Below are 27,992 nucleotides of genomic sequence, written 5' to 3' on the forward strand. Positions count from 1 at the left end.
AAAATAAGCACATAATTCAGCAACACGATGTAGGACAGTATTTGTTTAATTTGTAACTGTAGATCTTTCAAAAGACATTGAAATATTATGTACAAGTAGTGTATAGTATGTCTATAGTATGTCTATCAAAAATATTTGAATAGTTTGAGCCAATGTGGTTTGTTTAGAAGGAATTCTTATCAGTATCGACTGGCTGTCAGAATCATAGGAACATTATGTTCAGTATCTCAAATCAATCCTCATCAACCGTTCTCTGCATTCCAAATCAAACACTCTGAACTTGTCTTCTCTGGACACTGTAAGGCTGATCATGCTGGTCGGAGGTTCCCAAGTCATTTCCTGCACTATTGTGGGAATACAGAGTTCACAGTGTGTGGTTTCAGCCTCCATCCTCTGGGCCTTTGGTCCTGGCAGCTCTCCAGCTTGACTCCAGCACATAACTCCACCCTGATCCCTTCACAGCAAGACAACTGCTGTTTCAAATCTAATGTACATGTCTCCTCACCACTAATGTTCGCATCGATCTGTCTTCTCATCCGGGTTCAGCATTGTGGTGACCATTGTGCATAGGCTGCAGTATTTGTCAGTCTTCCAAGGTGTTTGTCAAAGTTTTTCCCAGTGCACTCCTGTCCAAAGAAACTATTACTGTAAAATCTATAATAGTGCTGGCTCTGAATTTACCCCAACTACAGGCCAACAGGCATTCATTTGAAGGCATATATATTAGAGACAGGCCTGTATTTCAGTTCACTTCCAATAAGGGTATTTGCTCATATTAAGCATGAGATCTATTGTTCTCTATTTTCTCTTGTATGCCTTGTAAGTTCTTGTACTACATGATTCGTGACAAAGTCTAAAGTATTGAATTTACTGATGAAGCAGTGGAAACTCTTTATACAGATCAGATGTACGTTCATGACTGGCAGCAGGAGTTTGTCCACCCTTATTTCCCCCTCAGATGGCCTTAATTTGAAACCCAGCTCTATTTTACAACCAGCGTTTCGCATGTGCTTCATCAGGCTCACAGACTGTTGGGTTTGCGTGCTGTTGCAACAGAGCATACGTCACACCACTTCTGGCCACATCCATCAGTGATACAGTGATACAGTATCAGAAGACACTTTGAAGGAAAGAAGACTGTAGTCTGCATGAATGAGAAAGTTTTAACCTAGGATTAGATTATTCTTCAACCAAACACCAGAAAGGTCACTGTGGTGAGCCTTTTCTTCACTTTGGATTGTTTTGCTTGTAATTGACCAGTATCCAACTGCACTGTACTACTTTGTAATATTTACATTTGAAGCCTGACATCTAATATTATTTTACACCACAACTGAATTTTACCACCTTTATATAAACGGATTAAAAGTGGAGAGACTGAAGTTTTTAAAGATGCATAACAGTGAGCCAAAAAGGTGATGATATGTCCTATAAATGCATTTAAAATTCAAGTTTGTATTTTGAATGAGTATTGTGCACTGCATGTGCATCTATCCGTTTATCTAATTATTTATTTTATTTGATTATTTATATCCTCTGCATGGGGACCAGATCTGTCCTCCCCAGTCCTCGTCCTCCCTCCATCCTCTGACGGGCCGGCCCTCCTCCGTCCCGCCCTCAGCCCGGCTCCGCTCCATCCATCCACCCATCCATCTCTGCACCGGGACACACGGAAAGAGGCTGCAGAGGAGCACAACAGGCGACAGAGCAGCAGGAAGGTGGAGGGAGTCACACAGGCTGCTGCTGCCCCGCGTCGTGAAGGCGGTGCAAAGCCTCCAACAAGCGGCTGCCCTTCGTTATTTACACTGGACGTCTCGATACTCCGGAGGTCCCGCTCGGCTGCTGAAGCGATGCGTCCTGCAGGACTGCGCGGACAGTGAGATGATTTGACGCGGACAGATCCAGGCGCTGTTGTTGATGACCAGCGGGAGCATGAAGTTTGCGGCTGCGGTGTTGTGGTTCTCCCTGGCTCTCGGGAAGGCTACTATGCAAGGTAAGAATCTGGAAACACAGTTCACCTTTAAACTGCTGAAGCTGTTGAACTGCAAGGTTGGACCCTATGTGTCCAAAACAACAAAGCCTGAATTGACTTGGATGCAGCCTGGTGAGGGTTTGTGACGCGCGATCAGAACACAGCATCCCACCACGTTACAGTATATTTAATCTAACAGACAGCACAGCGCTTCTTCATGAGGAAGCGTTTGAGAAAAAAGCGGGTATATTGTATAATTCAGATGTGATTGCACTCGCAAAATGCTCGGGTCAGGTGAGAGGAGCACATTCATGGTTTATTAAAGACCGGGAGCGCAGCGCCCCCTGGGGATGCATGAGGACGAGTGTGTAACAGCCACAGGAGGACAACGTGGGACAAAGAGCTGACAAAACAATACATACACATACACAAGCTGTGACTCAGCTGTGTCTCATGAAGAGTAAAGGATGAAATACTGTGTCACTGTTGAGTTATAGAGAAGCAGACGCTCTACTTTGTGTATGTGTGTGTGTGTGTGTGTGTGTGTGTGTGTGTGTGTGTGTGCGTGTGTGTATTCATCTTACGGTAAAGCGTTTGAACCACTCTAATCTTGAGATGGAGAGGCTCTTGGCAGCACATGCTGTCACTCTGACACACACATGCACTATAGATATACTGCAAGAGTGTGTGTGTGTGCGTCTGTGTGTGCCAGTGAGAGAGTAAAAGAGAGGGATGTGATGACAAGAAATAATTAATCCACCCTCAGTGACCAATGAGTCCCATTACGAGTCCACACTTTAGAGGAATCACATTTTAAAATGACACCGAGCTGCAAAGGAGGCTGACCGACAGCAGTGTCACCTGTTGGAGGCAGGTTGGCGTGCTTGGATTTTAAAGGGTCAGTTCACCCAAATTACAAACATGTTGGGTTTTATCTGTGCAGGTTTTGAGTACTAGTACTCAGTAGAGATGGGATGATACCTCCAGCTTCCACAGGACCTTTTCCTTTGGTGGAAAGTAGCGCCAATGAAAACAGCTCACAACAGGGCTCAAATGTTCGTACATGTGTTGGCTGTGTACAGTAATGCTGCACACATGTGGTCACCTCTGGGCATGTGATGGTCAGTGTTCTTGGCGTGCAGTAACCATGTGGACACGTGTTGGGGTGCACGCCCGCATACATTACAGTACATGCCTCAAAGATTGGAGTTAACCATTGTGAGTCTTGGCTACCTCAGAGGTACCTGTCCAGTTGCATTGTGGGTAACTAAGAGCAGGGCTGCAGCACAGATGGTAAAGCTCGCTTCCTTCTCTCTTGATTCTTGCCTTCAATAATGTCCCTTTTTCCTGTGGCCTGTAAGCATCTCATTTAAAATCAGAGAGAGGCAAAAAACACAAAGTTAAATTGTCTTTCATTTACACTCGTGTGTGATGAAAAAAAATGGGTTCCCCTCTGTTCTCCCCCTCATCCTTCTACCCCTCTCAGTGGTACATCCCACTGAGGTTCCACACTGAACAGATGGTGGCAGTGTCAAGGTGATCATACCACTGTGTGGCCCATGGGGTGATTTAGATTGATGAAGACGCAGGGTGTTTGTTTGGATGCTGGGTTACCCCTCTGTATCAATCATCCACAAACTGTAGTTCATCTCTCTCTCTCTCACACACACACAGACAGTGTATGCACATGCTAATGTGTCATAATTTCCCCATAGAAAAATTAACCCCACCCCCGTACCATCAGACTCTGCTTTCTAATCAATACTCTCCCCTTCACCCCTGCTCAATCAACTTCACTTGCATGTACACACACGCAGAGAGTCAATCATCCTCTATCTGAGAGCGGGAGGGGGCGCTTGTAATCCATCCCTGCAGTGTTCGACTGGTTTGGCTCCTGCGTTTTTGTTGATGAGGATCTTGAGACAGAGTTGCTTCCCGTAGAGATGGTAGATAGGATTCAGCCGACTGAGTGTGCCGACACCCCGTTTCAAGCCTTTACAAACTGACTGCTTTACGGGCTCTGATGCAACGGGAGGTAATCTGTCTGAACACACCGAGCCCGCCAGATTCCAACGCACCCGACAGGAAACAGGAGACAGAAGACGGGAAATATGAGGGTATATAGTTGTATCCATGCACACATTCCCCAAAGCACTCTGAGTTTTGTCCTCGCATGCACACAGTAAGAAAGCACACATACATGTTGCTCACTCCTGTGTGCCATAGAGCTCCATTGTTGCTTAATAACCATTAAAAATATGAGTGAGCCACACTGTCACACCAGCTGATGATGTTCCTTTATTCTATGATTAAAGCCACTGCACTTTAGTTTGAGTCAGATCAAAAATATACCATCCTTCTGCCATAAATATTCACTTCAGTACCAAATGTGTATTTATCCGCTGCTGAAAATAGTTCCCAACAAATTCACAATTCACTTCTGTTTGAGTAATGTTTGTGACAAAGTACAGTGTCCAGCTGCTTTAGGAGATTGAGCTGAGCCTTTGTAAAGAAGAAAAAGAAACATATTTGTGACCAGTTGGAACAGATTGGCAGTGGACGGTATGGAAAGTGCTTAGAGACAGACCAGATCATAGTTGCAATCTGTCTTTTCATGGGATTTGTTAAGAAATACACAGAATAAGAAAAAATATACCTAACTGTAACTCATTAAAACAAACAAAGCGTATGAGATTTTTCATCAACAAATAAAACAGCTCGTGTTCAGACTTTGATGTAGCTGCCATGTATAAGAAGCACAGTGCATTCAGTTAACAGTGTGTCTCCATCAGGAAGGCTACCTGACTTTAACGGTTCTTGGAAGAAGGATTTATGGACTAAATTAATCACTGAGAATTAGGCACAGCCGTGACAAAAACAGCTGAGACAAACAAAAACATCATTATCAGACGCTGAATGTTGATGTAACGTTGCTATCTACGACCCCCCCCCCACTCCCCGATCTCTCTGTAATGTGAACTACAGTAGCAGAGGGATTGGCCTGCTCACTATAGAGCCTTGTTTTAAGAAGCTGAAATGGGAATTTGCTTTCTCCTTGCTATCTGTTTTACTGTCTGTTCTCATTCCCCTTGCCCCAGTTAACTTCTCCTTTTGTACCAACCCCTACCCTGCCCCCTCATTCTGTCTCTCTCAGACGCTGAAGGGAATTGCTCTGGGTCACTCTGTCTCACTCCTTCCCTTATCAGCTCTCTCCATTCCTCTGCTCCATTCCCCTTGTTCAAGAGGCTGTTGATCCAAACGTCTCTTTTCCTTCTATCAGCCTCTGCCTCCGTTGCAACACTACTATTGGCGGTGCCAAATAACATCCTCTTATGCAGTGCAACGCTCAGAGCTGACAGAGGCACCCTGTTACTGTGGGAGGCTCTGTTGTGCAGCTCAAGTGCAAATACCACATAATGCTCTGAGCGTCCAGCAAATGCTGCTGTCATCCGCATCTTTTAGACTGAGTTACAATGTGAATAACAGGGACGAGCGTCAGCGTCTTGCTGAAGGACAATTTGATGGGACATGCAGCTGTCGGTGAGCACGCTGACTGTCGGAGCAATCAAGTATGCAAACTTTAAGCTGCTGACGAGTCTCTGAACAGTCTGACTATTAGACTAAACCATTAGCTCTTACTGACGACAAGATGTACCATCACCCATTGACTGATTGTTTCCTCTCTGCTGAACCAAACTGAATTACACGTGCATTTTTTGGTCTGTAGCTGCAGAATATCACAGTGTGTTTTCTGTAATTGTCTACCTAACAGGCCTGATATCTCCCAGCTGTCCGCACTAGAACGGTGGCTGGTGAAGCGAAAGCACTGTTCCTTCAGTCTCCTGCTCAGCATGAGCGTCACTTTTTAACTGACTATTTGTGCCTGGCTGCACAAAGCGCTCTGAGCTCGGCTTGTCTCCCCTGGCAATTGTTCTGTCTGAGGTGATCATGTCAACATGATCATTTTGTCAGCCTTGGGAGCTGAGATGCATTCGCTCGGCCATGACCAGCTGTCAGTCCAGCGTTGACTGTGTGTGTGTGTGTGTGTTTGTGTGTGAGTGACTCTTAGGCCCTGACTACATTTTTCCTTCCACTTGCTGTTGAGGCTCGGGAGAGGCAGTTCACTGTGTTCATGCACCACTGTGCCGTTGTATGTTCTTAAACATGTAAGCCTCACAAGAGGGTGACATTTATGTGCACATCTGTCTGCACATGAATATTACATGCATGTGCATTAACTAGCCATTTAAGTTGAGCTGCAAAGAACAGCTTTTTTCACCATTGATTCATTTGTTGCTTTCTTTAATGAATCAAATAATTTACCTTATAAAACGACTGAATATAGAGTTGCCTTGTCGTGCCCTCAGATTGCCTTTTTTATCCGCATTTAGCCATGCGAGCAGCATCGTATGCAGGGGATGAATCATTGTGACGGTGGTGATCCCCTGACTGGTCATCTAGCACCAGGTCAAAGCTTTTGCCTATCCATTGAGATCTCTCAACAGTAACTGGATTTGCACAAACGTGTAAAACTATGCATCCTACTGACGTTGGTGATCCCCTAACTTTGCCTCTTGTGCCAATATGAGGTTCACAACTATTGGAATGATTACCATGATTGTTGCAGAAATTAATCTGCCCCAGAGGATGACTTGTAAAAACTGTTGTGATCCTGTGACTTTTCATTTACCACCACCATCATCCAGTCCAAATATCAGTTCATACAGTGTTTTGGTTGATGACTGAATATCTGCAAACCTAATGACATTCTCATCAGCTGTACTTTGTGTTTAGTGCTAATTAAGAAATGTTAGCATGCTACCCAGCTTAGTTAATTTAAACACAAGATACTTGTGCTCAAAAAGAGGATTCATTCTCAGTGAAGAACCTTGGAGCTCTAATCTGCCTCTATACCTGCCAAAGAGCAGTGATTCCTAACACGTCTCTGGGGGTCATCAGGTGGAAACCTCCCTTCAACAGTGTTTCGCCTACTTAGTCCCACTACACCTCCAGGAGGTTAGGCAGTGAACTCCGGCGTCCCAGAGTCACCCCCCCTAGTGCCAGTTCACACTGCTCCTACACAATCCAAACAGCACCGCCACGTTCAACTGACCCAGAGATGCTCCAGGTAGTGGCCAGTACCGATGCTACCATTTAACTATTGCTAATGCTACTGCTAACCGCTAGGAAGAACAGAAGAAGACAATACAGTTCCGATGCTACCATTTAGCTAATGTTATGTGCTAACCGCTACCTGCTAAGAGGAACAGAAGAAGACAATAACGCTAGATTCACCTATACTGTTAATGTTAATTGCTAGCTACCAATACTAACTGCTAAGATACTATCATACTCTCACCGCTTTAGCTATTGTTAGCTGCTACAATGCTACCACAGGCCTAGATGCCACATGTAACTGCCGATTGCCACACTACCATCATCTACCCCTGCCTCTCACCAACTGCACCAAGAAAAAAGCGGGGTGGGAATACAAACCCTGGTTCGGGTAGGGGATAGAAAATAAAGAGGTAGAGTCAAAAGATGAAAGTAGGGATTGGATACAGACCCTTGTTCGGGTAGGGGGTGGAAAATTTAGAAGGTGCTGAAGGTGGAGGCCTAAACCACAGACTAGATTTAACAGCCTCTTCTAACATTTCCTTCAAGAAGCAGCAAACCCTACCATTTCCTTCAAAAAGCAAACAGAGCAGGAAAACAAACCCTAACATTTCCTTCAAGAAGCAGACAAAACAGGAAAACAACCAAAAAGATCAAAAAACAAGCCAACTCTGTGTCTTACCACGCAAACTCACCTGAACAGGCCGCATGGTCCCAAAGAGAGACTCTAGCTGGCCACACCCCCCACCTTATCTAAACTTCCTGGTTCTCTTCCTATTGGCAGAGCGAGAAGATGGGGCGGGGAAAGCAGAGCAGAGGAGAGGTGTCTTGTTCAGACTTTAACCTCTTCTCTTGCCGGGTTAGGCATGCATGTCCTCTGCCTGCCCCCCCACTGTCCCTATTTCACCCCCCAACTACTATTATTTCTCCTGATCCATATCCACTGACTAGACCTAGCAGCCTCATCTGACATCTCCCTCACTGTCTTTCTTAAATTTTGCCCATGCACTCCCAGCTCCCTCAACAGTGAAACAGCTGACCCTGCAACAAAACCTCTACACCCCACTTCAACCGGACAGACCCTGGTCTTCCATCCCCTCTGCTCAGATTCTGTCTTTAAATCTGCATACTTAGTCTTCTTCCTTTCATAAGCTGCCTCCACTGAATTTTCCCAAGGGACTGTTAACTCAATAAAATACACAGTCTTTTTACTCATGGACCATAAGACAATGTCTGGCCTCAGATTACTATAAACTATTTCCTGGGGCACAACTAGCTGTCCTCCCAAGTCGACCTGCATTTGCCAATCATCAGCCCCTACCAGGCAGCCACCTCCCTGCTTTCTCCCTGACTTAGCAGCTTTATTTTTCTCCCCCTCTCGAACAAACTGCACATCTAACCTCTCCTTTCTAGAACTTCCAGAATTCACCTGCTTCCTTCTCTCCTCAATGCCTGCGGCTAAGCTTCTCAGCACCTGATTATGCCGCCATGTATACCGGCCTTGTGATAAGCTAATTCTACAACCTGACAAAATGTGCTTTAAACTTGCTGTACCTGAGCAGAGTGGGCACGATTGATCGCCCTGTACCCAGAGACTTAGGTTCTGCGGGGTTGGCAACACATCGTATGTCGCCCCTATCAGAAATTTAATACGGCCTTCCTCCATATTCCACAGGTCCCTCCAACTAAGTTTCCTCTTCTCAACACCTTCCCAATTCAACCATTGTCCCTGTTTGGCTTGACCAACTGCTTTTGCCCCTCTTAACAACTCCTCCTGCCTACGCACCTGTTCCACTACAAGCTTTCTTTTCTCCTTTAGACCTGCTTTATTCCACACTGGTTTGCCTGGGCCAAGCCCCAAGCCTCCCCGGCCAAATTGAACATTTCCTACTATTTCTGCATGCCTAAGAGCTGCCTCTGCCTCCTGCACTGCTGCCCTTGGGTTCCATTTCCTCCCCCCAGAAGGATTCGGAACCACATTGCTAACTAACATGTCCTTACTCCCAGATAATAAAAGTTCTGTCCTAACCTTAGTGCATTTAAACTCCTCTGTTAGACTGGATACTGGCAGCTGAAGCATTCCTTTCCCATACAAAGCTACATTGCTTAAGCACCTGGGAGCACCCAACCATTTTCTAATATAAGAGCTAACTAGCCTTTCCATTCTCTCTGCTACAGATAATGGGACTTCATATACTGACATTGGCCACATTAACCTAGGATACAAGCCAAACTGCAAGCACCACAACCTCAGTTTTCCTGGGAGCCCTGATTTATCTATTCTCTCCAGCCCTTCTGCAACATCCTTTCTAAATTGCACAACCTGTTCAACATCATTCAGGTCCACATTGTACCACCGTCCTAGACTCTTAACTGCTTTCTCCCTAATTGTTGGGATTTCCTCACCATCTATAGCAAACTTTCTATCACTTACTTTCCCTCTGTATATTGAAATACTCCTTGACTTACTAGGCTTAATCTTCATACTAGCCCACTTGAGATTCTGATTGACTTTATCTAACAACCTCCTTGTACATGGCACTGTTGAAGTTAGCAGTGTCATATCATCCATATAAGCCCTAATTGGTGGAAGACGCATTCCATTCTGCCGTCTCTCTCCACCTACGACCCACTTGGAAGCCCTAATAATTACCTCCATAGCCATTGTGAAAGCTAGCGGGGACACTGTACATCCTGCCATAATACCAACCTCCAATCTTTGCCAGCCTGTTGTAAGCTCTGCGATACTTGCACACAGTCTGATGTCTTGGAAATATGCTTTCACCAAGTTAACAACTATCTCCGGCACTTTAAAGTAGTCAAAGGAACTCCAAATAAGGTTATGTGGCACTGACCCAAACGCATTAGCCAGATCTAAAAATACAACATTCAAGTCTCTTTTCTCCCTCTTAGCTGTCTGAATCTGATGCCAAATCATGCTAGTATGCTCTAAGCATCCCGCAAATCCTGGTATCCCTGCTTTTTGCACTGTCGTATCTATCATACCATTCCTTTCTAAGTATTTAGCCAGCCTCTGTGCTACGATACTAAAGAAAATCTTTCCCTCAACATTTAGGAGAGAAATCATCCGAAACTGGCTAAGGTCCGATGACTCCTTCTCCTTAGGGATGAAGACACCTCCTGCCCTGCGCCATGCTCTTGGAATACTTTGTTTCTCCCAAACTATTCTCAGGTATCTCCATAGTGTCCTTAAGATGCCAGGTGCACTCTTATAGACACGGTAGGGGACTCCATTAGGCCCTGGGGCCGAAGAAGCCTTTGCACGCCTAACCACCTCCACCACTTCTCTCCACCTAGGTGGGCTCACATCCATCTCCTGCTCCACTTCCCCTAATGGTGGCATGTCAGGTGGAAGACCTATGTTCCTATTCTCCTTTGAATCTGAATACGTCGACTTCAAATACTGTTCAATCTCTGATTTCGTTGCCTTAAGTTGCCCTCCTTTTTCTTGATTAAACAAGCCTTTCACAAAATTAAAGGGGTTCCTAAAAAATGCTGACCTTGCACGTTCCTTCTTCTTTCTCTTCTCCCTAAGGTGTTCTGCCCTTCTGAGTACTGCTAACCTGCTTCTCAGTTCCTCCTGCAACACCTTAATTCCCTCCCTTTCTTCTTCTGTCGCCTTCCTCCACTGCTTTCTTAACTGCCTCCTTTCCTTTACTAACTTCTCTATTTCTCTTTGCCGCCTAGACTTGCCGACCTGCACCCTCTCGCCTTTCCTTTTGACAAGCACCCCAAATCTCTCTCGACCATAGGAGTAGATCACATCTCCAATTTTATCCAATTTCTCCACTACATCTCCTCTAAGCCTGCTTAATATGACTGATAAATCTCTATCAACTGCCTCCCACTCTTTGCTATCATTAGCCCTCGGCCACTTAACTCTAGCTTTCTGCTCCATGCTTCTCTCCTTGGCTGGCCTGTTGCCCTCAACACCAACTGCATCCCCTCTCCGTACCTCCTCCTCTCCAGGGATAGTGTTACTGATATCCTGCGAACTGTGGTTTTCTACCTGTCGCTGGACTTCATCCGACTGATTTGACTGACTTCTCAAGAAATACTGGTCGATGCGGCCACTCTGCCCTTCCACCGCTAAACACTTCCTCCTTCCCTGATGAGTTCTAAGGCCTCGGATTGATGTTATTTTCTGCCAGCCACATGGGCAAACTTGAAGCTTCTTATCCTCTGCTGCACAACTTTTGCTCTCCTTAGTTGCCTTCCCTGTCACCTGAGTACTGCTACCTCTGGCCCTAAGAGATGGGTCCGTGCCCCCATCCCTCACTGAGTCATGTATCCAAGGCATAGTCATATCCGTTATCCTGTTCGTTACCATGCAATCCACCTGTGAGTCATCTTCCACCCCTGCTCTCGCTGACTCTTGGGGTATTTTCCTTATATTGGTTGTAGCTAAGTCTGGTTGTAGCAAGGTTAAGGCTTGCCACTGCTGCCATGGGTTGCTAGCCCATACCAGCACCTGTGGGGTCTTTTCCCTCCTGTCAGCTGTCTTTCCAAGCAGTCACATGGTCTTTCCCATGTTGTCAGCTGCTCTATTCACAACAGTCACTAGCCAAGCTAGTTGTGAGTTAATTTAAACACAAGATACTTGTGCTCAAAAAGAGGATTCATTCTCAGTCTTAACTAAGATTGTGACCGTGGTTAGCATGTTAGCACACTCGTTGTGAGCCCCACAGGGTCACAGAGCTGTTAGCATGGCTGTATTACACAGTTCCCACACAGCCCTGTCAAAGAGCTGTATGAAAAGCATCTTAAATTGACATCTGAAATCACAAGCAGCAGCCTAACCCCCGTCAGCATCTACACAGGATGTGGGCAGGCACAGTATTGACAGTAAGACATTGTCTACATGGCCTGTAAAGCAAAAGCAGCACACCAGCAGAGCAGCACAAGAGTCTCAGTCCTCCATCTACATAAGATGCATTCAGGCACTACATTAAGTGTAGGTCATCTGTGTTTTGACAGTGTTGACACAAGAACTCCAACACACACCACAGTTAGACATGTAAAATGGAAGAAAACAGACTTAAAGTGGTTTGGGTCTGGTTTACATTTGTAAAGCTGTGTAGACAGCTGGATTGATCAAAAGAGAGGTGTATTTTTTCCGTTTGACGCCTGATCAAAATGAATGGTAAAGAATATCAGTTTACTGTTAATCGACTAATCTTCTAATTACTAATTTAACTAATGTCTTATTATCATATCCATAACTATGTTTTTCATGAACACTATACCATTTTGTTGTGTACCTTGTCTTTAGTCCTCATCACTACTTTCTTTCTTCCAGCTCAGGAAGACTTTGTGTCTCTGGCCGAGATGGAGGATTCCTTGTTGAAGAACGTTTTCAGCGGTTACCAGAAGTGGGTGCGGCCTGTCCAGCACGCCAATGACACCATCACTGTACGCTTTGGACTCAAGATCTCACAGCTGGTCGATGTGGTGAGGAAACAACACCCAGATACACAAACACACAAGAGGCACATAATGTCAAGTTATTTCAGGTTTTACACATGGACGATGTGTTTGTGAACTGAATGGTCTTCTTTAAGGCCGCTGTTGTGCTGTTGTGGTTCTCGTCAATGTGTCGCATGGATTTATATCAAAGAGGTAGCAAAGCGGAAGTGAATGAAAAATCGTCAGGTATTTTTGTTATTGAATTCTCAGCAAAATAAATGTGGAACTCCTGCATCTTCTTTGCATGCAGCTTGTGAGCTGACTTTGCATTTTTAGGTATATTGACTGAGGAAGAACAGAAGGCAGATAATCAATAAAATCAAGCTGGACCTCGAAAGGTCAGTCACAAACGAGATGTTGCTAAAGCCCACAAATTCACAATTCACAACAAATCTAATAAAATGCTGAGGAAATGACCTCAGTGTCCTCAAAGGCAGTTCATGCCATAGATAATGTATTATATTAATATTAAATAGACAAGGGTATTTTAAACAGTCTCTGCAGTGACCACATCCGTGAGCGAAGTGAAACCAGACAGAGAGGCTCTAATGCTTCCAGGAGACCGACCCAGCACACAGTCTTAAGCTGTGTATACCTGTTAAGCAAGCTCTCCGCGGAAATCAAACTATCCTTATGTAACACGGTTAATAAAATCCTGTCATAGTCTTTTGAGGTTGTGTTTTGGAATGAGAGAGGAGAGCAGGGGAGGAAGTGAAACTCACCATCCCTGCGACGCATCAGAATATAGAGCCAGGGAACAGGAAGAAGTCCATGAGAGAGATACTGTAGGTGGCTCATCTTCTGTTTCAGGTGGGACAAAGGTTATTATTTAATGTTAAGAGGAAATGATAAAAGGTAGCCAGAGCAGAGGATGAGAGAGGACAGACGTGTGAAGATAAACAAGGACGACATTAAGGAGCAGAGGGAAGTAAAGGGCCAAGGACAGGAAGAGAGAGTAAAAAGAAGAGAGAGGAAGAAAGGTTAAAAGAGAGGTCCAAAGTGGTCTTTCATAGCAGCAGAGGAAGTAATGAGGCCATCAGGCTGAGAGGAACCAGATCACATTTATTATTTACACAAGGACACACACACACACACACACGCACACACACACACACACACACACACACACACACACACACACCTCAGAGGGCCACATTTTGACTACATCAGCATTCGATGTTCGTACTTCTACAGTGCAGAAATAACATCTAGAAGAGCGCCATCTTGTGGTACTCTAACTTAACTGCTGTGATTTTGAAAAGACCCAGCTCAGATCAATTTCTGTTCGGAGAGGATGGGTATGCAATCAGGTTTGCCTCAGCGCCTCTCGAGAGCAGACAAACCACAAAATCTATTGCATAGATTTTCTCTTTCCTCTAGTTTAGCTTTTCATGTTTTGGCGAAGCTGATCTTGCACGGACAGTCGACAGCTCACATGGAAAACCTCTCTGACTTCCACAAACTCATTACTGTCTTTGTCCTCCTGCTCTTATTCCTTTCTTTCACCCTCTCTCCCTGCCTCCCTGTTTGTTTTTGCACAGCATACGTCAATACTCCATATTGAGCAAATGAGGCAGCGGCACCTACAGTATATTAGTGTTGCCAAGAGTAACTTGTGCTCATCTTGCTCATTAAATGCTATAGACTTACCTTGAAGCAAGGCACTTAACCCTCACAATGTTCCACTGCGCTTCCTTAGTGGCAAAGAAGAGAAGCAATTAACTGAATCTGAAAAAAAATCGTACTTTCTAACTAGGTTTCTCTCTTTCATCCCACTCAACTTTCTGTCTCCAGCTTCTGGTTTGCTCCTTATTAGCCTCTCTTATTGCTCACAGTTAAGCCCCACTAAGATGTACAAATAGTGAACTAAACCTATTCCCTGTCGTCCTGCAGGATGAAAAGAACCAACTGATGACTACCAACGTCTGGCTCTGGCAGGTAACAATGAACGCCACCATCTACAAATACAAAAACTGTCAGGTGGGAAATTTTTGTGCACAACCTTTGGTTCTCCATGACTGGAGCGGGGGCTATCATCAGTTCATTCTAACACAGTTTGAGCATTGGGTAAGATTCATTAGCGACAATGAGCAACTGTAGCCTATATAAAATGTGCAATGTCACACATTATGGTGTTGTTTGATTTTACTGAAGGACTAATCAAGAAGAGCTCACAAATCTAATGTAAATGTGATTAATATGAACATATTTCTTTAAGTGCAGTATGAAAAGACAAACATCTAATTTCCTGGTATTATTTCCTGGTATTTCCTGCTATTAACTCCCATTTAATAATCCCTATTTCTCATTATAATAAACTTACTACAATTTTTTTCCCTCCTCCTAACACTCCTAAAAAGTGTAATTCATAGATGGGTCTATATGATATACCTATAACATTAAATGGCATTGACAAAATAAAATGATATTGCAACAAAATGAAACACACTGAACACAGTCTGAATGAAAATAAAGAATTTTACACAAAAAATCTTGACGTTTAAAGGAGACTGGTGGATGTGGGAACGCTTTTTTTAACTTTAATTTGCTCTAATGAATCCATGTCCTCAACAAGATGTTGAATCAAAGACACACAAACGTGGTTGGACAAGACACAAGCAAACTGGGGACAACTATGTCTGGTAAAACCCTGTTTCCAGCTGCTTGGTGCAGTCAGCAGTGTGGTGCTGTCCGTGGTGCTGAAATGTAAAAGATGCACTTAAAGGCTCGTCAAGCTTTCCTGAGTCCAGCGTCTTTGACAGCTGCATCACAGGATCACATTAAAATTTAGGCTAACTGGATCAGATTGTGTAACTTATCGTGTGTGTCATTTATTTATTTAAAGGAGTGGGTTGATGTGAAGCTGAAGTGGAACCCAGATGACTATGGAGGGATCACCTCCATCAGGGTGCCTTCAGAAACTATATGGCTGCCTGACATTGTCCTGTATGAAAAGTGAGTTATACACACACTAGTAGCACATTCTGAAGCAGTGCCTGATATCTCTGATGCATATTTCACACCTACCTTGACTGATCTTTTTGACTTTTTCTTCACCACCTCATCCTTTCCATCTCCTCTTCTCTCAGTGCGGACGGTCGCTTTGAGGGTTCCCTGATGACCAAAGCCATTGTGCGCTGGGACGGGACCATAACGTGGACTCCACCTGCCAGCTACAAGTCCTCTTGCACCATGGATGTCACCTTCTTCCCCTTCGACCGGCAGAACTGCTCCATGAAGTTTGGCTCCTGGACTTACGATGGAAACATGGTGGACCTGGTCCTGGTAGATCACTATGTGGATCGTAAAGACTTCTTCGATAACGGCGAGTGGGAGATCCTCAATGCCACAGGAGTAAAGGGAAGCAGGAGGGATGGGGTGTACTGGTACCCGTTCGTCACCTACTCCTTCATCCTGAAGAGATTGCCCTTGTTCTACACCCTGTTCCTCATCATCCCATGCCTCGGCCTCTCCTTTCTGACTGTGTTAGTGTTTTATTTGCCGTCAGACGAAGGAGAGAAACTGTCACTTTCCACATCTGTGCTGGTGTCACTCACTGTGTTCCTCCTGGTCATAGAAGAAATCATCCCTTCATCCTCAAAGGTGGGCTTCCTAAGAGGGTTTACATCGAACCCTGTTTTCATTTTGAAGTTTTGCCTGGGATCAGTCCTGCATTTCCTGTGTTCACTTATCCTAATTGTAATCTTAATTGTCACGCTCCTTAATTAACACAGATCACAACCACAGCCCTCTCAATTACCTGCAGCTTAAACCGCATGTCAACTCAATTAATTTGCTATCGACTTCAGATAAATCTCAGTCCAATACAGAACGGTACAGAAAAGCTGAGCTCAAAAAGACAATGACTGCATCCAAATTCACTGACTTTTCCTTCTACTGAGCTCCAAAACTGATCCACCCAAACTGAACTCGTTACGAAACAGACAGTGTGTAGTTTTTATGTGGTAATAAACTAGTTTCTCCTGATGAATTCTAAATGGATCTCCACAGTTCAAACCTCCAAGTGAACATTTCTCTGTCTCCAGGTGATCCCACTGATCGGAGAATACCTGCTCTTCATCATGATCTTCGTCACTTTCTCCATCATCGTCACCGTCTTTGTCATTAACGTCCACCACCGTTCCTCTGCAACTTACCACCCCATGGCCCCCTGGGTAAAGAGCCTCTTCCTTCAGAGACTGCCCAGGCTGCTGTGTATGAGGGGCCACACTGACAGGTAACATAGAGTCGACTGTGCTTGTTCGCTATCTTTAAGAGAGTTAGAGGAGAAGATTAGCTTAGCTTAGCATAAAGACTGGAGACGGGAAGAGACAGCAAGGCTGTTAATAAAAAATAGTATCATGCGTAACTCTCGTTAAACACAAAATTGACCGTTTCCAGTCTTTATGCTCGGCCAAGCTAACAGTCTCCTGGTGGTAGCTTCATATTTAATGTACACGTATGAGAGCAGTTTCAATCTTCTCGTATAACTCTTGGCAAGAGAGAAGCACATTTCCCAAAATGTCAAACTGTTCCTTCCAGATGTGCCAGTACACATTAGGATACAAACAGTATGTAAAATGAATGAAATGAGTGTCCATTATCCTCAGGTACCACTTTCCAGATATGGAGATGCGTAGCCCAGAGCTGAAGCCCCGCAGAGGTGTGGGGAGGAGGGGGGTTCCTGGCCACAGTGGCGGCCAGCAGAGAGGCCCCCTCACAGGGAAGGAGGACGAGAACCAGGCCTGGCTGGCCATGCTGGAGAAGGCCACGAATTCAGTTCGCTACATCAGCCGTCACATCAAAAAGGAGCACTTCATACGAGAGGTGTGGGGGTGGGCAGACATGAGGGAAGGCGTGGGATGAGAGTCTTTGCATGCATGAGTTTTACCTTCTCTTTGAATTTTTTATACTGCTACAGCGTCTTGACAGTTGCAATTTCACCCCCGACGTATGACTCATTTGCTCTATATTTGCTTAAAATGACACAAAGCAGCGTCTGAATGAGCGATGTTGACTGTGACAGAAGTGCTTGAGGCTGACACAGATTCTCACCTGTGGACCTTTCTTTGTTGTTTCTGTCTCTCTCTTGCTCTGTCTGTCTGTCCATCTCTGTGTCTCATTCAGGTTGTTCAAGACTGGAAGTTTGTGGCTCAGGTGTTGGACAGGATTTTCCTGTGGGCCTTCCTCACAGTGTCAATACTGGGAACTGTCTTAATCTTCACCCCAGCTCTGCAGATGTACCTCAGCACTCCTTGATAAACACACACACAAACTCAAGAACGCCCGCCAACAGCCCCGTCTCGTTTTCCAGTTTGTCTCTGACTATGATTTATTGATGAGGTTCAATAAAACATTCACACTGTATATTTCAATTGTAGAATCAAACGTTTACCTCCGTACAGTGTGGTTTGCAGCCTGTAATGACTACTGGAGACTGTAATGTTCTAGATGCAACTTGTCATACATTGGAAGACTGCGAAGGAGTAAAAGCAATAAGCAGGCTATAGTAGCGTGTATGATTTGAATATTTGTGTTTGTATAACTGTAACATTGTAATTATACATACCGCAACATGCACAGTATCACTCCATGATTAATGAGTTTTGTGTGTCACATTCACCATGATGTCCAGCCCATTCTACTCTGCTGTAAGTGCTGTGATGATGATGTTAATTAAAAGAAATCTGATGTACAAAATCCATTTTTTTCAGTCCTGTTTTTAAGACTAACTTGATGCTAATAACCAGACAAAGGGGCAACTATCAGCGGCCCCGAGACTGTCAAGGAAGCAGAGGACTGCGAGTCTACAACATGGCAATGTGTTTGTGGGAATTTGATGAACTGCAAATTACTTTTGTAATATGTTACTGCACCACAAGAGGATAGGACATAGGTGGTGCATATTTCTGAATAAATTAACCTCAAACTACTTGCTAATTACTAAGTAATACATATACAATACAAAGAGAGCGGGCAATAAATTAGAGCAGAGTTAGAGTATTGACTAGAGTAGATCGTTTGGAGTGGGCCAATTTGGTTGTGTTTTGGTTGTAATGACGCAGTTTCACCACTAAATGGCAGCAAACATCTTTTTTTCCCCACAAAAACAGCCGGTGTTCCTTCAGAAAACTGCTTCAAATACCACATGTGGGCGGAAAAAAAAAGATAGATTAGCGTGCCATACAGATCAATATTTAGAGAATATGATGTTTTGCAGTCATTTTTTTTAACACTAATGATGTGTCTTCATTCACAGCATCAACCTGGATGAACAGCTACATGGGAGGAGGTTACAGCAGAGCAGTGCAGACATAGAGGGAAAGGAGGAGCAGAATTTAACCCCTGCAATAAGACTGGATACAGCAGATAATATCTCTATGAGGCCAGTGACTGTTGATTGTGGGTCATATAGTAACATTATACTGTACTGTTACCCCTGTATTAGCTCTAGTCAAGCTTCCCTGAGTGGTATGCTTTGCTGAAGGACACATCATCATCAGCAATTACAAGAGGAGACAGTGGATCCTTCATTCCCCCTGCACTTATTTTCCCTGCTGGCTGAGCTTGTCTATCCAAACCGCCAACCTTCTTGTTATTAGCTGCTGTAACTTCAAGCCTTCGGGCTTTTGTCACCCAGCAAACACTGTTACAAGTGGCAGTCCCTGGTGATATCATGGCATTTTGTGCTTTGGCCTAGTTTACAGGAGACATGAGTTTGTTCTCTGACTTATTAAAAATGGCTGACATGCTTAAGTGAAAGCCTCCCTCCTGTTTCCCCTGCACTTGAACAGTCTGACCTCAGCCTACTCTTCCATTATTCACAGCTACAGATCTGACTCAGGCAGACAGGTGTGTGTGTTTGGGTGAGACAGACTGAGAGTGCACAAGAAGGGCAATGTGTGTGTGTGTGTGTGTGTGTGTGTGACACAAACAGACAGTGACAGAGCAGGGTGTGAACCCCTCAGGATTCCATATGAATAAACAGGCTTTCAGGTCTTCGGGTGGAGAAAAGTCTGTGGTCGCATGTAAGAAAACCAAAATACTCTGAGGGGAACTCCTCTTTCCAACAAAAACATATTTCATGTTCTTAGGTTCTCTGGTGCATCTGGGAAATTCATAATACTACTAAATTGTATGAAAAAGAAGTTCAGTTATTTGTATCGAAAAAGCAAAAAGCTGTGAACCATAACAGTCTACATTAAACTTGTTTGAGCCATGACCAAACCTCACCCTAACCTTAACAAAAATCATATTAGATAGAAATACATCATACACTGAAAAAAGACCAACGTTACAGCATTACAACTTTGTAGTATGATAAACACAGTATTGTTATAATGAATGCAACACTGGCAGCTGTGTGAGGGTTTACCGAGGCATGATTTAGCCTACGTGCTAAAATCAGTGTCCTGACACGCTAATGTTTGGTTGGTATAGTGTTCAGCACGATCATCATCTTGGTGATAGCAACATTTGCCAATTAGGACTGAACAAAAGGTGCAGCTGAGACTGGTGGCAGAGCTTTTAGTTTTGCAGGCATTTCATCGTAAACCAAAGTATTAGAAAATGTTTAATCCTGACTCGATGATGGAGCTGGATGCTAAGTCAGTCTCACCATTCACGCTGTGAGGAGCATGAACGTCTGTTCCAAATTTCATGGCAATGCAGGCAATTAATGTAGAGACATTTGACTGAAAACGTTCATGAATTTCTGTACCAACTTTCCTGGTAATCCATCCAATAGATGTGGGCATATTTCATTGCGGCGGACTGCCCAACACAACAATCCTATCACTAGAGACAAGCTGCCACCATGGTTTTATAGCAAAACCAAGAAGTTTTTATCAGTTATTCTTAATGCAAACTGCCAGTAAATACACATTTGAGCCCGTTTAGTCTGAAGGGATTCTACACACACCATTTTTCTATTTATAGAGAATTCACTCAGTTGTAGTATTTGCCTCGTGCCACAGCGTAATTTGATCCATATGAGTGAACAGTCTTTGCAAACCTCAATCCCGTACAGTCTGAATCCAGCCTGACCTGCCTTCATGTGTCAGCTGTGGCAATTTAAAGCCATAACATCGCTTGACAGATACACTGGCTCATAATGCACAATCAAAGCTCACGCTGAGCAACGTTCAGAGAGTGTACAGTTTTGCCTTTGTTTAGTATTGACTTGGGAAGTGCATACTTTATTTTCCGTGACACTAATGTACAGCCCCAGTTGCACTGAACAAGACAAGATTGATACGGTGATCACAGCAGAGCCCCGGGGAATTTCTCGGTATACAGGAAGACTCAATTTTCTGCCTCACATCTGTCATCACCACCGCGAATTGAAGCTCTTCTGGACAGAGCGGCTGAAACTCACGTTCTCCACAAGGTCAGTCTCACATAGATTCATCCATTCTTAATGAAGCAAATCCAGGTTGCACATCATGGGGAAATTACAGGGTAGAGACCAGAGTCGCAAGCAGCTCTGGGAGAGAGCTGATCAAGAATCCAATTACTGACCGAGCTGCTAGGGACCGAAGCAATAAGACACATGTGCTGTTCCTCTTAGCATCACATTTACAAACTGTGTGTTCTTGTGTGTGTGAGCCTTGCCACTTTCTGACCGCGTGACTCAGACTGCCTGTAGCACAGTAGCGCTGTCAAAAGGTCGTAGGTGAGGAAAAACATGGTCCGTTGCTCACCTCAGCCTCCCCCGCCTGAAGGTGTGACCCTGCCAGTCAATGGAAAACACTGCCCGATTTCGACACGACCTTTACCTTTCATGTCTTCTGTCATGAGAACAGACACTCTGACTGAAAAGTGTTTATTGTTTTTGGTTTTTTCGCTGACCGAAAGTGTAGAAATGTATGGAGAAGTTGAGAAGGCATTAGCTCTCGCTCTGCTGTGAGAGGTACACTGACCGTGTTACTGTTATGGGTTTTAAGAAAAGGCTACAGTGCACATCCAGTGTAAATGAATGCATCTATTAATTCAATAAACTATTTTTCATGAATAGAGCACGGTGGAGCTTTATTTCAATATGAGAAACGTCAAAGGCATAAAGACAATCGACAGAGAATCATCAGACGACTCCTCCGCTCTGCAGAGTGTCTCAGCATCTCTCAGTTCAGTCTTTTAGCTTCTGCAAAGTTAGCTTTAAGGCTACCTAGCTTTACTGCTGTGGTTCACGCTCACCTTGAGTTCATTTTGTCAGCCATTTTTTCATTTAGTCTCGGTCGAGTGTCAAATGTCCTTGTTAGTTTCTAGCATATTTAATCAAACTCATTAGCTCATCTTAAGTTGAATATAAGTCAGGGCATTTTAGACTTGGTCAAAGAAAACAGTTTCTATTCTAATCTAATTCAATCAATGAAAACTGCTGACATTTTTGTCTGTTTTTGTCATCAGATATTGAACATTAGATGAAATCTTATGTGAAATAAGTTTGACTAAACTTATTTCACATAAGATTTCATCTAATGGTTGTCTGATGAAAAATCATTCAGAATGCAGCTTTGCAGAAGGTCTCTGGTCTAGAGGTCTGATGGGGACAGTTTAAGGAATCCAGGTTCATTTTAAGGGTAATGTGAAGGACAAATAAACTTTGGCTATATAAACTTTACAAGGTGATAATCTGGTAACGCTGTGTTTAGAGCTTGTTGCCAAAATGTCAATAATCACATTCATTTACCAGGTACAAAAGTTTGACAAAAGCACAAAAGGATGTGATTTTTATTTCCATTCTTGGTTGCATGTAATCCTGTAATCCTGAAGGGTGAAGACTGTTGAAAACAGAAAGTAGGCCTATTGTTTTCCCACTTTTTTCTCCTTTGTCCACTTGGGGGCAACAGAAACAGGTTGTGAAAGCAACATTGACATATCATCACCTTTTAAGTTGATATGGCAAACATGTAACCGAACAGTTGACTCTCAGCCAGCAGTTACAGAGCAACACTATGATCCATTTGCAGTCATTTCTCTTGCCGAATAGCAAATGTAAGTCCAATATTCACTCTCTTTTAGCTTCGTTTTGGTCTCCACCGACTCCATAAGCCGACAGGGAGCTGGAGATTCAGGTGATAATTCTCTCCCAGGCGGTTTACCCCTTTCATACTGTCATTTGCTCCATTCCAGTGATTTCTCTTAGCATGCATGTGTAGTAGCCAACAGTCTGATTTAACATGCTGAAGTATGCATATGCAGCGTTGTGAGCCTCAGCATAAATCACATGTCCTGCCTTATGCTTGATGATCATGCTTGTGATGTTGCTTATGTGTTTATGATATTTATGGCATGGGCTTGGGGCTACTATGCTATACAGTATGTTAATGTGTGTTGTAAAAGAAAGGGGGTGGGGGGCTCTTTCAGTTGGACTCGAAGAGACAACACACAATACAGCACAGGACTGCACTTTAAATAAACAGGTACACACACAGAGAAAAAGACACATACAAACACATACGCAGCACACACACACACACACACACACACACACACACACACACACACACAGTACCAACTCCAGTCCCTGCAGGCTCAGCCAAAAAGACATTTATTTAATGTGAGCTGATGGCAGTCTACATACATGTGCAACACTGTGTCCAGACTGAAGCCAGAGGGAGACAGAAAGACAAGAGGGGGAGGCGGGGGAAGAGGGGGTTTACACACTGAGGCTGAAGCAAACGGGAGGGCGAGAGTGATAGATAGTGAGAGCTGGACAACCGCTGCAGGCGCTCTCGTAATGGTCTGAGGACATCACTGCATCTGATGCTCACAGGCAGAACCGCAAGAGTACAGAACAGAGGAAAGGAAGAAAGGAAACAGAGGGGTGGCAGAAGAGGAGGAGGAGGAGGAGGGGAGAGGACAAAAAGGAAGATTAACAGGGGATGGTGGGTATGACATGGTTGGGGGTAAAAGAAATGAGAAAACTAGAGGAAATGAGAGTCAATGAACGGGTGATGAAGAGGCAGACAAAAAGAGAGAGAAGAACATCAGGAAGATGATGCAAAAAAGTCGGGGGTGGCATACATGAGTAAGTTAACAGATCAGGAAACGTCATCAGCGCATCTCTCCAACTAACAACTTGGAGCATCTCCATACAAGCTAATGAAGCTGCACACTGACTCCCACACACACACACACACGCACACACATACACAATGATACTCCATCTCTTGTCACGCCTGTGTAAGGTGTGTGTACCCTGAAGATGTTTTCCTTCCCTCTGACAGCAGCACACTGAAGCTCAGGCCGTCTCATTAAAGGTAATTATGCCATCCAATATGCTTAAACAACTGGCCAAATGCACCAAAACTCGCCACACTGGACGGCAGCCATGGTGATTAAAGATGCATTCAGTGGTGCATGCTAACATGAAATTATGAGCTTCATTCATCATATGCGCCGCTGTGCATAATCACTCAAAATAGCAACATATAATGTCCTTGTTATGAAATGTGCAGTATACCAGCTGATATGTGTGATATTAAAATAAGGGTTGAAATCAGGAGCTCTGTTTTCCAGGGTGTTTGAAGCTGATCAGGAAATTCAACTCGGAAACTGCATCATTTGTTACAAATGATGTAGTAAATGGGGTGAAAAAAGGCAACGTTTCTGAGGCTAAGCCCCCAATGTAACAGCGGAACAAGGCTGTTATCACATAGGACGAAATGATGATGAGCAAATGAGCTGGGATCAATGCCAGTTAATCAACTGGGTCTTTGCTACCGCGATTTATGGCTCTCAAAATCCAAACGGTGGTGAATAATCTATTCTCGTGTCATGCACTGTACTGCCTCGGCCAGAGAAAAGAGTCATGTGCGCCTGATTAGCAGGCTGGGCAGAACCGCCCGTGCTGAGTGATCAGTCTTCATGGAAATGAATAAACCTCCATTCATTATGGAAATGATAATGTATATTATGTAAGTAATGCATCCATCCTAATGTCTGGATTCATTATTTATTGTTTAATACATCCGCAAGCTACCATAAAGGCTACAAATGTACTCCAGGAACACATGAAGACCAACTTTACTGTCCCTTTGCTCCCCTTTCAAATTGTTCTTATGCTCATAAATGCTTGAAATTAAGATATTTTCTCTTGTCATGTGTGTCTGCACTACATAATCATTGAACAGTTGCCATCAGATTGCTGTGTTATACATTTGCTTTGATTTTAAAGAGATAGATGGGTCCTCCACCAACCTTTAGACATGCTTCTATATAGAAAATATAAATCAATAAGGAGAGGACAGAGCTGAGGATGCTACAGGTGATGCTTGTAGGAGTGAGGAGGTAGAGATTATGGAGACTGGAGAGGAGAAACATGATGGGAGGATTAAGTAAAAGTCCAGACAGAAACACCATTGTGAGGAAAAACAGGATAATGAGAAAGGAGCATGCTGTGTAAAAGTGACTGATGCTACTTTTCAAAGAGGAAGAGGATGCTGAAAGAAAGTAGAGGGAGGAGGAGGAGGATGAGGTGCAGGAAGAGACCACTTAAATAGAAAGATTCCACAACGAAAAAGAAGAGAATGGAAATTATGCTCTTTTCAGGGTCACACCTGAGCTGAATTTGTGCACTTATTTCAAAAAGGATAATCTTTACTGTTGCTCAAATGGCTTAAGCTCATCCCTCCCACCTGTAGGAGGGAAAGGATGAGGCAGCGGTGGATGATCGCCGTAGGAGATCATGGTCTCTACTCAAACTCAAACAAAAAAAACACAGGAATGCCACCAAATCCTGCACGTACACAAATAGGCATGTGCCAAACAAGCATCGAAGTAACTTTTAATGAAATATTTAGGACAACATGAGTTTAAATAAAAGTTTTCCAAAGTGCAGGGGTGAGGTCATGTCGCCCTCTGTTGGAGGTTCCCGTGCGCGCGCGTTAAGCTCGTGCGTGTTCGTATTTCCTTGAGTCATCGCCCATAAAGCAGACGAGGATGAGTCCGAAATGACTGGAGGGGACAACCGTTGACGAAGTTGACAGCGTTGCGCAGGAGCATCCAGCGGACAGGTGGCTGACACCGTCACCGCACACGGACACGACAGGAAACGCGCAGGGGACGAGCTCGAGATGTTTGATGTAAAACTACAGGCGAGCGCAGAGAGGCAGAGGAGAGAGCGCGATCCGGAGTGACTTCAGAGGCGGAACACAAGGAGACACACACACACACACACACCCACACACAGAAAGAGAGAGAGAGAGAGAGAGAGAGAGAGAGAGAGAGAGAGTACCAGCAGTCTGATAAAGCTGCACTCCCTCGAAGTTTGACATCCCCAGCGGGCTACAGAGGGAGTTCTGCTCCACCGCTGCCATGGAGCCTCGGCTGTGTACTGGATCTGTACTGATTGGAGTTTACCTGTGGGCGACATTCTGCTGTCAAGGTGGGTCACTGACGGAGCCGCCAGTCTGTTTTCTGTCTTGCCAAAAGACGCAGGGACCAAAAGAAAAGAAAAGAAAAGAAAAAAAAAGATGCAGCCAGGCGCGTTTTTCTCTGATGCTGCTGTCATTTGAGCATCATCTGCATACACATTTGTCAGAGAGATGAGAGCTGCAGTTTAGACACACTTCGGCTTAGTTCGGCTGTTCACTGCACATCTGGGGCGACAGGAGCACCGGTCTCCACAGCTGGCAAAGGTGCAATAGAACATTTCGTGAAATTTTTTTTTAATAAAATGATGTTAGAATTTACACTTTAATTTTGATTCATTCAATTTAAAAGTGAGTTCAGAGCGACCGAATCACCTTTAGAAAACTATAACAGCTGTTTATATTATTTTTATTATATTTGTGTCATAATATGTGTAAAGGCTGCTAAACCTCTGAAGATGACCACACTTTAATAAACTGCCGTGTTACTGAATTTGCAAGCCTGCAGCGCGTGCGTCAGTGGGTGCTTGTGTGTTTGCGCGTGCACGCGAGTGAGCCTTCTTTAATAGTCCGACAACATCTGTCCCGGAATAAGGAGGTCGTCCAGGCGATGATGCACGAAGCCCATTGGGGCCGCTCATCCCTTCAGTGTAATCTGCAGATAAAGGATTGTTAAATGCGTGACTCCAGTGGACCAGAGCCACAGGACCCTCAGAGGAGGTTAAATCTCTGTAATGTGTTTGAATCCCTGGTTTACATCTAGACCTATTCTGCACATGCTTGTGGCATGGGTGCTTTTTTCAGCCATGGACTGCAGTCAGGTTTTACTGATGGAACTGACTGTTTTGGTGCCTTTGCTCTGCTCGACTGAAGTGAATGAAAGTGAAAACGCAGCGGGACGTCACACATCTAAGAGGATGTGAACAACCAGTCTCAGAGATGGATTAGAGCACAGTTAAGGAGCAGGGCTGCTATCCCTGGTTTCCTATAAGCTCCAACATGCACACAGGTGAAGCTAAAAGTAAAGAGGGTCCTCACATACTCTTCAAACAGGTGGTAGAATAACATGCAGACTGGACACTAACATTAGGCTCAAGACTACATTGAGGTGGCAGGTGTACTGCATATGGTGTAATGGCTGCAGTAGCAGGTGTAGTGTAGTGTAAGTGTAGGTGCAGTGTAGTGTAGTAGGTGTAAGAGCACTTTCACAGACGACAAATGAGGTCAGATGTTTCTCAGATCCCTTTTCATCATTCGTACACATATTTGAGCCTTCTAGGAAAATCTCTAGGCTGCAAAGGTCCATGTACATTTGTACCTCTTTTATGTCTCAGTGAAGTGAAGGCTTTCCTTCACTGAGACATGAGGACAACATTACATGGAGGACTTAAACTCTTTCAGAATTAAAAAATGACATATTCCCAGATGTTCACTTAATTAGCTGTTTGTGTTATTATGTCCACCCTCTGTTCCAGAAACAGTCGCTCCAATATCAGTACAGTGTGTCAAATGCAGTGTGGACACAGTCTGGTCTTTACTCACTGAACTTGTGATTATCTGAATTTGCACTTGGCTTGTCACAAATGTTTCAACAGTGGTTGCTAATGAAAGTTCTTAATCTGAAACAAACCAGGAAATGGTTCGCTCTAACATTCTCTAACACTATAAAAAGAGGGGGAAAGATGAGTTTAAAATTTACACTGTTTCTTGTTTTTGTCACCGCTCCAATGTGAGTGTAATTCTTGAAAAAAAAAATCTGTAAAATGTGTGTTTCAAACATGCAGACACCTGAATTGGCTCCTTCAAATGTGTGTTTCATATGAGCAAAAGAGTGTTTGCTACTGCTGTTGATCAGAAATTATCCTTGATGAATATCAGCTTGCAGGACAGTAGAGCACTGAATGTAAAGGCATGAACAAAATTATACTAATTTTGCACAAACTTAATGGACATTAATCAACATTTTTCTATTAGTAGTGGAAGAAAATGACTTTGTATGGTGTGTAGGGGTTTCTCAAAGTGGCAAAGCTACAAATTATTAT

General features: G+C 44.0%; 2 protein-coding genes across 2 annotated transcripts in view; both read left to right on the top strand.

Annotated features, from left to right (window-relative positions):
* Positions 1 to 1,676: 1,676 nt before the first annotated feature.
* Positions 1,677 to 18,192, top strand: chrnb3a (cholinergic receptor nicotinic beta 3 subunit a). Its single transcript, XM_041964062.1, has 8 exons — positions 1,677 to 1,993; positions 12,408 to 12,559; positions 14,468 to 14,512; positions 15,420 to 15,529; positions 15,664 to 16,177; positions 16,621 to 16,811; positions 17,185 to 17,401; positions 17,702 to 18,192. The coding sequence occupies exons 1-8, from the start codon at positions 1,918 to 1,920 to the stop codon at positions 17,831 to 17,833; spliced, it is 1,437 nt and encodes a 478-aa protein (XP_041819996.1). The 5' UTR covers positions 1,677 to 1,917; the 3' UTR covers positions 17,834 to 18,192.
* A 7,675-nt stretch (positions 18,193 to 25,867) lies between these two features.
* The window catches only part of LOC121625786 (neuronal acetylcholine receptor subunit alpha-7-like), a 39,267-nt gene continuing 37,142 nt past the window's right edge, over positions 25,868 to 27,992 (top strand). The window contains exon 1 of the mRNA XM_041964050.1: positions 25,868 to 25,964. Coding sequence (XP_041819984.1) covers positions 25,895 to 25,964 — 70 coding nt within the window. The 5' untranslated portion in view covers positions 25,868 to 25,894. The remainder of the gene's footprint in view (positions 25,965 to 27,992) is intronic.

The sequence above is a fragment of the Chelmon rostratus genome, chromosome 3 (assembly GCF_017976325.1).
Source record: "Chelmon rostratus isolate fCheRos1 chromosome 3, fCheRos1.pri, whole genome shotgun sequence".
In the NCBI taxonomy this organism is placed as follows: Eukaryota; Metazoa; Chordata; class Actinopteri; order Chaetodontiformes; family Chaetodontidae; genus Chelmon; species Chelmon rostratus.

Coding starts and splice junctions, on each gene's coding strand:
- chrnb3a (XM_041964062.1), top strand. CDS start 1,918: ATGACCAGCGGGAGCATGAAGTTTGCGGCTGCGGTGTTGTGGTTCTCC. Junction 12,560..14,467: donor TCTCACAGCTGGTCGATGTG/GTGAGGAAACAA, acceptor GTCGTCCTGCAG/GATGAAAAGAACCAACTGAT. Junction 15,530..15,663: donor GACATTGTCCTGTATGAAAA/GTGAGTTATACA, acceptor CTCTTCTCTCAG/TGCGGACGGTCGCTTTGAGG.